Raw genomic sequence first — 12371 nt, forward strand, 5'->3', positions numbered from 1 at the left:
GACCCACCCCCATACTTCACAGTGGGTATGAGGTGCTTTTCAGCATGCGCATCTTTCGTGGTACGCCAGACCCACTTAGAGTGTTTGTTGCCAAAAAGCTCAATCTTGGTCTCATCTGACCAAAGCACACGGTCCCAGTTGAAGCCCCAATACCGCTTTGCGAACTCCAGACGCTTGCGTTTATGATTGTGAGTGAGGAAAGGTTTTCTCCGTGCATGCCTCCCAAACAGCTTGTTGGCGTGTAGACAGCGCCTGATGGTTGATTTGGAGACTTTGTGACCCCAGGATGCTACCATTTGTTGTAATTCTGTAACAGTGAGCTTTGGAGATCTTTTGATTTCTCTTACCATCCTCCTCACTGTGCGTGGTGGCAAAATAAACTTGGGTCCTCGTCCAGGCTTGTTTACCACTGTTCCAGTTGTTTTGAGCTTCTTAATTATTCCTCTCACAGTGGATATGGGCATCTGCAGTTGAGTGGCAATCTTCTTGTAGCCTCTGCCTGACCTGTGAAGGTCGACGCACATCTGCCTCACTTGTATGCTGTGTTCCTTTGTCTTTCCCATGTTTAAGAGTGGATAAGAGAAATGGCCTCGGTGTCACGTCATATTTATACCCCAGGGAAACAGGAAGTGATGAATTACTAATTAAATGTTCCTACATACTCTGGTAAACTTTGTAAACTACTGTAGAAATGACAGAAATGCTTCAATTATATTTATTTCCTGGGAATTGTTAAGGGTGCCAATAATTGTGGAACAGGTGATTTAATGAAAAATAATAATTTTTTAGTCAGGGATTTTTTTATTTTCTTACAATTCATTTGAGTTGAAGGCTACATTTTCCTACAATTTTCAGTGTGACAGTATTCTTCTGCAATAAACACTGAATTTATTTTAAGGCTTTTAACACATCTCAACCAGGGGTGCCAATAATTATGGAGGGCACTGTATGTCTTGTATTACTAATTTATATGTTATGTCATGTCATGTCGTCCCGACGAGTCAATCTAAATAATGAATAAATGAATTATAATTAAAGTCACTTGCACAGGTCTCATGTGACTCAGGAGCGGCAGATGGAGATATTGTATATAAATAATAAATGAGCATTAAATGATTTTGACTTTATTGTAATTATTATTACTTAAATTATTATTATTTTGATTAGCTCACCGGTTGGGGCAGACGCAGATGTCGCGCATGTAGAACTTGATGGCCTTGGACTGCTCCTTGTTCTTGAAGTGGTAGTCCGCCAGTAGGTAGTACATCTCGTTCACCAGAGGGGGCGCTGGTGGGGTTCCTTCAGGAAGAGCAGGCACCTGCCAACAAGCAAGCCAATACAGACATGACACAGTTATAGACCCCTTTACTGTTTGTACAGATGTGGCGTAATTGGGTTGTGTGCGCTTTGGAGCAGCGCGCGGGTTGGAGCAGAATCAACCATTTACCGCATATTTGTAAAAAAAACTAGCCAGGTATTTTTCCCCAAAATAACAAAATGGATGGTCACAATAACTTCAGATACGAAGTGGACGCTACAGACCCGGGTATTCTGATGGTTTCCTCAGTCCAGTTCGTTTACTTTCTTAAAACCAGAAACATCTTCTATGCTTCTAGAACAGCCTACTCCATCTCTGAATAGTGTAAAAAGTGTTCTTTTAGGATCTCCATTTTTTTTATCAACATACATGCTTCAAATCCAAGTCCTTGTAAATGCAGGGGTTGCTGAATTTTGTGAGTGTTGGCGATGTGTCGAGACATTTTTTGTGCAGGAGTTGCTGGTGCTTGGCTAGCCAAAGTGGACGCCCTTTTATAGCCTGCCACTAAAAAAACATTCTCATTTCCACAAAGCGCACTCTCTCTTACACACACGCGTGCGCGCACACACGCACGTGCACACACGCACACACCTTAGTTCCAACCCCATCGATATAGTCCGATATGTCGTCCATGGTGAGTGTGGGTGCATGAGAGGGGGGTTCGATGCCGGAGAGGCGTCGTAGCAGGTTAGCCAGGTCAGCCGACACGGTGCTCGTCTTGTAGCTGTCGAACTCTGGCAGCGTCCGCGGCTTGAAGTAGTCGAACAGGAACAAGGCATTACTCCACAGCAGCTCCACCTGTCAGGTAGAAGAGGAGAGAAGAGAAGAGAAGAGAAGAGAAGAGAAGAGAAGAGAAGAGAAGAGAAGAGAAGAGAAGAGAAGAGAAGAGAAGAGAAGAGAAGAGAAGAGAAGAGAAGAGAAGAGAAGAGGGAAGAGTTAGAGGAGAGGAAAGAGTTAAAGGAGAGGAAAGCAAAGGAAAGGAGAACACGGGAGGAAAGACAAAAAGATGAGAGCGAGAGGAGCGGAGAGCAAAGGAGAGGAGTGGAGAGAATGGAAGACAGGGGAGGGCAACTTTATTGACCCAGAAAGAAATTAAGGAAAAAAACAAATAATGGAAGGGGATGGTGGCTAGTGCCTCTGTGTGTGTGTGTGTGTGTGTGTGTGTGTGTGTGTGTGTGTGTGTGTGTGTGTGTGTGTGTGTGTGTGTGTGTGTGTGTGTGACCTGTGGTGCGGAGTGTTCCTCCAGGTATCGGGGCTTGCTCTTCTTGCTGGGGTAGGCGTATAGGCAGGTGTGTGTGTGTGTGTGTGTGTGTGTGTGTGTGTGTGTGTGTGTGTGTGTGTGTGTGTGTAAGCGGCCTGTATCTGTATCCACTCAGACACAGGGGCATTTCAACAAGCCCTCTGTGCCTGTAAGTGTGCAAACTGAGCCACAGACTGGCGAAAGCACACACACAGATGACGTAGCCAAGTCCCTCTCTGCTCAAGTGGAAAACAACGGAACACACAGAACTCGCCACAAACTGAACCAGCTTTCGGAACAGCTGGAAGATCTGTCACAGAAACTGGCAGCAAGCCGCTCGCCGGAGATCAAGTGTTCACCTCCTTGTCGGACTGGCAAAATGCCATTGGCATCACCAATTTCACCTCCCAGGTCTGCCAAAAAGCGACTGTCCACACAGGAAATAGGAAATGTGGTTTCCTCAAAACCAAACTCACCCCCCAGATGTGGCGAAACGCAGCCACCAGCAAGCCCTGGCAACGGCGACAAAATGCAATCACCAATGGAATCACAACCTTCCCGGAACGACGAAACACCATCTTCATCTCCCAGACTGAGATTTCCAGAAACTATGGCGAGACTACTCCCCTATGCCAGATCTACCTTTTCTACCCCCAGACATTCCTACCAAGCCTCCTATGCGGATATTTCTCAAGGTCAACCTCATTCTACCCCAAAATCTAAAAGGATACTTCCATCCATGACTGCACCCAAAAAAGGCAAGGCCCCACAACCACCTGTCTGTGCTCTGGAGTACAGTAGTATCAGTGAGGATGACATGGTTGAAAGCACAGTCTGATATCAACTGGGTCCCTACCCACATAGTAACAGTTGTTTTGAAAATAAGCAGATAAGGGGACCCGTGGACAATCTTATTCCAGTTCTAACAACAAAACGAGGTCTCTTGAGGACACGCATACATTCCCCCAAGACGGCAAGCATGGGAAATCTCAGACTTGTCCCAAAAAAACTCACTACCACAGTGGAAATGCCTCCAATGCTCAATGCTAAATTAGCTTTACAGAATAGTAGATCTCTAAGGAACAAGCCTTTTGTTGTCAATGAGTTTATCTGTACCCACAACCTTGATTTTTTATTTTTAACTGAAACATGGCTGGAAAAATCCACTAGCTCTATCACACTTATAGAAGCAACTCCGTCACACTTTAATTTCATTAGTACAGAAAGGCAGAATAAACAGGGAGGGGGGATAGCAATTATTTTCAAGGCACTGTTTCAATGTCAAAAGACATCACTAGGTGAATTTTCATCTTTTGAATACTTAGCTGCAGTTCTAAAATGTTCTTCTGACATACTGTTATTGACTATTTACAGACCTCCAAGACTTTCTGCACCACTCTTCTTAGAGGAATTTGGTGAGCTGTTGTCGAATGTTTGTGTGAACTATGATAGCTTGTTTATAGCAGGCGATTTTAATTTTAATTTTTACGTGGACGACTTAGAGAATGTCTATGCTAAGGAATTTTTAAGTCTTATTGACATTTTTAGCCTCACACAGCATGTAACAGGACCAACACACAACCAAGGTCACACTTTAGACCTAATAATAACAAAAGGCCTTAATGCTTGTGCTAGTGTCAAAGACTATGGCTTTTCTGACCATTACTGCATTTTTTCTGATGTTTCTATGTACCCTCATGTTCAAAGGGAATCTGTTACAGTCAAAAAACGTATAATCAACTGTGAGACAGCCTCACTCTTTCAGCAAGCACTTTCAGAGATCCAAAGTCAAACCTCAGAGAGTGCAGATGATCTCATGGTTAATTTTAATTCAAGGATGACCCGTATTATGGATGTTATTGCCCCCGAAAAAATCAAAACAGTGGGACGTGAAAAAGCACCTTGGAGAAAGAATCCCACAGTTATATTGCTAAAGCAAGAATGCAGGAGGGCTGAAAGACAGTGGCGTAAATCCAAACTTGAAGTCCACTACCAAATCTATAAACACACACTCTCGAAATACAACCAAGAAATTTCTAAAGCTAGACAATCTTTTTTCTCTGACATAATTAACAGAAATATTAATAATGCACGTGTCCTGTTTGGCACTGTGGAAAAGCTAGCAAGGCCCCCAAATCTAATGCCCTCTGAGTTCCTCTCAGTCAGCAAATGCAATGAGTTCGCATCCTTTTTCAAAGGAAAGATTGAAAAAATACGTGCAAACATACTCACACATGTGCAACCGACCCAAGATTCAGACCAGCTTGCTATGGTGAAGTTAAATCCTAACCTCATGAGAAATTTTCATTTAGTTGATGTGGACATTCTTAATAGAACGGTACAAAGTCTTAGCTCCTCTACATCTGACTTAGATATTTTACCAACAGCCTTCTTCAAATCCATCTTAAATCTAATATCATCAGATGTACTTCAGATCATCAACACCTCACTACAAACAGGCATATTCCCAGGCTGTCTGAAAGAAGCAGTTGTGAAACCCTTACTGAAAAAGAACAACCTGGATGCACTGGTACTAAACAACTATAGGCCCATATCCAATCTACCATTCATGGGTAAAATAATAGAGAAAATTGTTTTTAACCAATTAACTGCTTTTCTAATCTCTAATAGCTATTTTGATAAGTTTCAATCAGGTTTCCGTGCCTACCACAGCACTGAAACAGCTCTTATTAAAGTTATGAATGACATAAGATTGAATTCTGATGCTGGCAAATCATCCGTCTTGGTACTTCTTGATTTGAGTGCTGCTTTCGATACAGTTAATCATTCTATACTACTACATAGACTGGAACACTGGGTTGGCTTTACGGGCATAGTGATCGACTGGTTAAAATCGTACTTACAACAAAGAAGTTTTTTTGTCGCCATTGGAAGACATACTTCATCACCAATGTCTCTGGATTGTGGGGTCCCCCAGGGCTCCATTCTGGGACCACTACTGTTCAATCTGTATATGTTGCCACTGGGACACATTATTGAGAATAACTCCATAAATTACCATAGCTATGCGGATGATACCCAGCTCTACTTATCTATGTCCCCAAATGACTATACCCCCCTTGAATCACTCTATCATTGCATGGACCAAATTAACAAATGGATGTCTCACAATTTCCTCCAGCTGAACACAGATAAAACTGAAGTAATTATATTTGGGAAAAGAGAGGAGAGACAAAAGATTGCTACTATCCTTGAAACGAAGGGACTGAAAGCAAGGGAAACAGTTAAAAATCTTGGGGTCCTCATTGACAGTGACCTAAACTTCAACAGTCACATGAAAGCTATTACTAAGTCTGCATTTTATCACATAAAAAACGTCTCTAAATTTAGGGGCCTGATGTCTAAACATGATCTGGAGAAGCTAATACATGCCTTTATTTCTAGTAAAGTTGATTACTGTAACAGTCTTTTTACTGGCCTCCCCAATAAAACCATTAAACAGCTTCAACTTGTACAAAACGCAGCTGCAAGGGTTCTTACAAAGACAAGGAAGTTCGACCACATTACTCCAATTTTAAGATCGCTGCATTGGCTCCCAGTAAGCTACAGAATTGATTTTAAGGCTATGCTACTTGTGTTTAAATCACTAAATGGAATGGGACCCACATATCTACTGGATATGTTTCAGCTGTATGCACCAACTAGGTCACTAAGGTCAACAGAGAAGAATTTGCTGGTGATTCCAAAAGTCAAAACAAAGTGTGGAGAGGCAGCCTTTAGCTTCTATGCTTCAAAGCTTTGGAACCAGCTTCCAGATGACATAAAAAATGCACCCACTATTGATAGCTTTAAATCTAGACTCAAGACAAAGCTGTTCTCAGATGCTTTCCCCTAGCTTAAATTACTTATTCTTATTATTTTTATTTTTTATTTAATTTGTTTCATTTTATTTTATTTTATTATTATTTTTACCTTATGTTTTATCTTAATGTTTTTAAATGCTTTTTGACTCTAATTCATTTCCTTCTTTCTTCCCTGTTTCCTTTCATTTACATTTGTTAACTTTGTGAAGCACATTGAGTTGCACCTGTGTATGAAATGCGCTATATAAATAAACTTGCCTTGCCTTGCCTTGCCTTGCCTTGTGTGTGTGTGTGTGTGTGTGTGCGCGTGTGTGTGCGCGTGACCTGTGGTGCGGAGTGTTCCTCCAGGTATCGGGGCTTGCTCTTCTTGCTGGGGTAGGCGTATAGGCAGTAGAAGCACTGCTCCAGGGCCATCTCCAGCTCCTCCTTATAAGGGTGCGTGTTGTCCGCACGCGACACCCGAACCTCCTTCTCCAGGACGTGGACCTAACACACACACGCAGACGGGCACACACACACACACACGCGCGCGCGCGCACACACACACACACACACAGTTCAGTAGCAAAGTTAGGGCTGCAAAGTGCAGGAATTTTTGGGACGTTGGCAGTTGTCAAGGAATGGTCAGAAATAAACTGACAAATGATGAATCAAATGAGGAATCTTTCATTTTGAAGGTTAGGAACATAAATGTCTGTGTGTTTGTAAAGTACAGTGTGTGTGTACAGTGTGTGTGCGTGCGCACGTGTGTGTGTGTGTGTCTTACATAGAACTTGAGCAGGGTCCCGTTGGCCTGGCAACAGAGGGAGCGTCGGCCCAGATACTCATGAGCGGTACTCAACAGCATCAGAGAAGATGGGAGCATGGCACACTCCTCCTCTATAGAGGGGGGGAGAGAGAGAGGGAGAGAGAGAGAGAGAGAGAGAGAGAGAGAGAGGGGGGGGGAGAGGGAGAGAGAGAGAGAGAAGGAGAGAGAGAGAGAGAGAGAGAAGAAGAGAGAGAGAGAGAGAAGGAGAGAGAGAGAGAGAGAAGGAGAGAGAGAGAGAGAGAGAGAAGGAGAGAGAGAGAGAGAAGGAGAGAGGGAGAGACAGAAGGAGAGAGAGAGAGAGAGAGAGAGAGAGAGAGAGAGAGAGAGAGAGAGAGAGAGAGAGAGAGAGAGAGAAAGAGAGAGAGGAGGGAGAGGGAGGGAGAGAGGGAGAGAGAGGGGAGGGAGGAAGAGAAAGAGAGAGAGAGAGATGGGAGGGAGGAAGAGAGAGAGAGAGAGAGAGAGAGAAGGAGAGGGAGAGAGAGAGGGAGATGGAGAGAGGAGAGAGAGAGAGAAGGAGAGGGAGAGAGAGGGAGGGAGAGAGATAGAGAGAGAGAGGGAGGGAGAGAGAGAGAGAGATGGAGAGGGAGAGAGAGAGAGAGGGAGAGAGAGAGGGAGAGGGAGAGAGAGAGGTCAAAGGTTACTCAGCAGCATTAGGAAGAGAGACATCATGGAGCATTCATCCTCTACAGGGGACAAGTGGCCAGGCTGAGGAGTGTGTGTGTGTGTGTGTGTGTGTGTGTGTGTGTGTGTGTGTGTGTGTGTGTGTGTGTGTGTGTGTGTGTGTGGTGTGTGGTGTGTGGTGTGTGTGTGTGTGTGTGTGTGTGTGTGTGTGTGTGTGTGTGTGTGTGTGTGTTCTCCTCACCCTCCTCGTCCTCCAGTGCTATGCGGTGGCGTAGGGGCCAGGCGGAGCCCCTCTCCTGCTGGCGGAGGAGGTGGTAGAGGAGGATCCAGGGCAGCACGGAGGAGAAGTGCACCTCCCTCCCCTCCTCCCCCACCGCCATGCTCAGGTCTATCAGCTGCCGAGACACCAGAGGACAGAGTTAGAGGACAGAATACTACAGAGTAGAATAGAATAGAGTAGAATAGAACAGGGTTAGAGGACAGAATACTATTAGAGGACAGGGTTAAAGGACAGAATACTATTAGAGGACAGGGTTATAGGGTAGAATACTATAGAATAGAATAGAATAGAATAGAATAGAATAGAATAGAATAGGGTTATAGAACAGAATACTATTACAGGACTGGGTTATAGGGTAGAATACTATTACGGGGTAGAATAGAATAGACGGAGAGACAAGAGAGGACAGAGTTATAGGGTAGAATACTATTACGGGGTAGAATAGAATTATGGGATGAATGACATTAGGAATAGAGTACATTACAGTAGGGATATAATAGAACTAGACATGAGATAAAACAGAATAGAATAGAATTGAGTAGAATAGAATAGAACACAACACAACAGAACATTGGCCATGTGCACAGTGACGACAAAAGGCATAATGAGGATTATATATACATTAAGAACAATGATAACGGAGGTATCTCACTCAACAGAGCAAAGGACAGATATGTGATCCGTTTACAACACAAAACAAATTAAAGTCATTCCTAAAGGAATAAAGACTGGTGCATTTAGCAGACATTTTAATATACCATCTACCCCTCCACATACACACAAAGACATGCACACACACACACACACACACACACACACAGACACACTCGGAGTCTCGCTCTCCCCCATCTCACCTGTATGAGGTTGTTGGCGAGGCGCGGCAGGTTGGTGCTGCGTTGCGCGTTGGCGAACAGCTGAGGCTCGTCTTCCAGGCAGGAGTCGATGCCCTCCAGGAGCATGGTGATGGTGCGTACCCAGTCCTCACGCCCCCCGGGGCTGCCAGGGGGCACGGCAGGGGCAACAGAAGCGGAGGAGGAGGGCATCATGGAGGAGGAAGAGGAGGAGGAGGAGGGTACAACTGACGGGTCATTCAGCTGCTGGACCGCCTCGTTCAGGGACACCTCCGAACACTCCAGACACTTCCTGTAGTCTTTCAACTTCAACAGGGAATTCTGGGAGATGGAGGAAGAGGGTGGGGTGGTGAACAAAAGAAAGAAAGAGAGAGAGGGGGGGGAGGTAAAAGAAGAAACACATACTTAGTTCTCAAGATCAAACATCTTTTGCTCCAACCAGGGGCCTATACTACAAAGCTGGTTCAGGATACGTTTAGGTGAAGTAAGAGGTAAACCATTTAATTTCTTAAGAAAATGAGGACTCCAGGCCCTTCTATTAGATGATTCACCTCTTAACTTAACCTTAACTTGTCCTCAACCAGCTTTGTAGTATAGGCCTCAGTACTGCAGTGGCTTACAACTAATCTTGTCACAAAATGTTGGGGCGATTTTGTGTGTGTGTGTGTGTGTGTGTGTGTGTGTGTGTGTGTGTGTGTGTGTGTGTGTGTGTGTGTGTGTGTGTGTGTGTGTGTGTGTGTGTGTGTGTGTGTGTGTGTGTGTGTGTGTGTGTGTGTGTGTGTGAGAGAGAGAACACCCTACCTGCAGCAGCATCAGCTGCGTGGGCCTCTCGGGGGCAGAGCTGGCCATGACGTGGGACAGTGGCCTCTCTAGACGTCCGTCCCCGCCCCCTAGTGTCGGCTGCAGCAGCTGCACCACAGTGGCGTGCTCTCCACTCTCATACAGACGCTGGATCTCCTCAAGGGACTGGCACCGCTCAACACTACGCAACTTCTTATCAATCTGGGGAGAGAGGGAGAGGGGGAGATAAGGGGAGAGGGATAAGGGGAGAGGATGAGTGTGTGTGTGTGTGTGTGTGTGTGTGTGTGTGTGTGTGTGTGTGTGTGTGTGTGTGTGTGTGTGTGTGTGTGTGTGTGTGTGTGTGTGTGTGTGTGTGTGTGTGATGGTGTGTGTGAGTGTGTGATGGTGTGTGTGAGAGTGTGTGTGTGGTGTGTGTGATGTGTTGGTGTGTGTGTGATGGTGTGTATGTGATGGTGTGTGTGTGTGTGTGGGTGTGTGTGTGTTGGTGTGTGTGTGTGACTGACCTCCTCCAGTGAGATGATGGCATCTACTCGCAGGTTCGGCATCACAACGCTGAACAGCTCCTTCTCCTTCACCTCCTTATCTTTCTCTTCCTCCTCTTTCTTCTCCTTCTCCTCCTCCTCTTTCTTCTCTTTCTCATCCTCCGCTTTCTTTTCCCCCTCCTCTTCCTTCTCTTTCTCCTTCTCTCTCTTCTCATCATCCTCTTTCTTCTCATCCTCCGCTTTCTTTTCCCCCTCCTCTTCCTTCTCTTTCTCCTTCTCTCTCTTCTCATCATCCTCTTTCTTCTCCTTTTCCATCTCTCTCGTCTCATCATCCACTTTCTTTTCATCCTCCTCTTTCTCCTTCTCCATATCTTCCGTCTTCTCCTCCTGTTTCTTCTCCTCCACCTCCATCTTCTCCTCCTCCCCCTCCTCACATTTCTTCTCCTCCTTGGTTTCCTTTTTCTTCTCATCGTCGTCCTCCTCCATCTTTTCCTCCTCCTCCTCCTCCATCCTCTCTCCCTCCTCCTTGTCTTCTTTTTCTTTTGTCTCTTCCTCAGTTTTCTTCTTCCCTTCTTCCTGGTTTTTGCTCTTCAGAATGCCGGTGCAGACGTCATAGCTGTCCAAGGCGTCGTCCATCTCTCCCTGAAAGAACAACATCACATCACATCACATCACATTACACTTGGCTGACAAACGCTTTTATCCAAAGCAACGTACAGTTGTTCTACAGGGTATTGGTTACAGTCCCTGGAGCAAAAAAATAATCAAAATCGTGATAAAATAGTGAAATCGAACTCATGATTTTAATCGCGATTTAATCGTAGCAATAGTGACCTACTTTTGAGAGCGTCCTTGAAGCCAGAACATACTGACATGCTGGTGTTTCTGGCCAGAAATCTGTCCACTTAAGTTTCATGCTATTGCCTTTACAAAATTATTACAATTCATTTTATTTTGCTCATCCCGTATGTCATTCATTCTTCGTTATATTTCATCTTGTTATAATTTTCAAAAAAATCTGCAAAAATCAATAATCGTGATTAATAATCGTGATTATGATTTTGACCAAAATAATCGTGAATATGATTTTTTCCATAATCGTGCAGCCCCAGTCCAAGGCCTCGACCATCTCTCCCTGAAAGGACATCACATTGTGTTGACGTACATCACATGAGGTAAAAAGGAGGCGCAGTGAAAAAGGTATATTGTAGCCGGAAATTTACAACAGAAGTAAGAGGTAAAAAAATGGAGCAACAGATGTTTCGTTGTTTTTTTTAGGACCATTTTTCATTACCTCAAGTGATTACTGTACTACTTTTTGGGAGTGGACGCACTAAGCAATACACGGGTCCAAAGTGTAGGCTCAGGTGCCGACCTTGTTGGTTTTTGTCATCAACGTACATCACATGCCATGCTATTACATTACACTGCACTATATTACTGTCCACATAACTACCCAAGTCATCATCTATTTCTCCCTGAAAGAGCAACAACAGAAAAAAAGAAGTGTGATCTACGATGAATGGCAGTGTGTGTGTACATGTGTACTCATGCCTGTGTGTGTGTGTGTGTGTGTTCTCTCCTTACCATGAGTGTGAAGTAGCGAGCCTTGTACCAGTAGACACGCACCACGTAGCTCCACCACTGCTCTCCAAACAGAACAGGGTTGTGTGTGTGTGTGTGTCTACATGTTCCTTACCATGAGTGTGAAGTAGCGAGCCTTGTACCAGTAGACGCGCACCACGTAGCTCCACCACTGCTCTCCAAAGAGGCCGGGGTTGTTGGATGCCAGGGTGATGTGCAGCAGGTCGGCATGGTGATGGGGGCCCGGAAAACTCTGCTCTCCATCCTCATCCTCATCTCCGTCCACAGGCACCCTCGCACCCCGATGGACACCACCATGCTTCCTTGGAGACACTGGGTGACATACACACACAGCTTACTTACACTGGGAGACGCGCACGCACAGTTTACTTACACTGGGAAGCGCGCACACACACACATGCATGCACACACACGCACCACAACCATGCACACATATTTTCTTCTTTACATGACACATTGAGAATTACATCTGCTTTCTAGGAGACTCTAGGAAACAGAAAACACACACATATACACACACCAGGCTGAGTAAGTTTTTTTT

The 12371-nt window shown here is 44.9% G+C and overlaps 1 protein-coding gene across 1 annotated transcript in view; it reads right to left on the minus strand.

The window, feature by feature from the left end:
* Positions 1-12371, minus strand: part of cabin1 (calcineurin binding protein 1) — a 110892-nt gene that overhangs the window by 78023 nt on the left and 20498 nt on the right. The window contains exons 17-25 of the mRNA XM_063195899.1: positions 11925-12142; positions 10247-10867; positions 9744-9944; positions 8946-9263; positions 8053-8206; positions 7149-7261; positions 6707-6868; positions 1910-2116; positions 1173-1318 (exon numbers count right to left, since the gene is read on the minus strand). Of these exons, the coding sequence (XP_063051969.1) occupies positions 1173-1318; positions 1910-2116; positions 6707-6868; positions 7149-7261; positions 8053-8206; positions 8946-9263; positions 9744-9944; positions 10247-10867; positions 11925-12142 (2140 nt within the window). The remainder of the gene's footprint in view (positions 1-1172; positions 1319-1909; positions 2117-6706; positions 6869-7148; positions 7262-8052; positions 8207-8945; positions 9264-9743; positions 9945-10246; positions 10868-11924; positions 12143-12371) is intronic.

This window comes from Engraulis encrasicolus, chromosome 3 (genome assembly GCF_034702125.1).
Source record: "Engraulis encrasicolus isolate BLACKSEA-1 chromosome 3, IST_EnEncr_1.0, whole genome shotgun sequence".
NCBI classification, from domain to species: domain Eukaryota; kingdom Metazoa; phylum Chordata; class Actinopteri; order Clupeiformes; family Engraulidae; genus Engraulis; species Engraulis encrasicolus.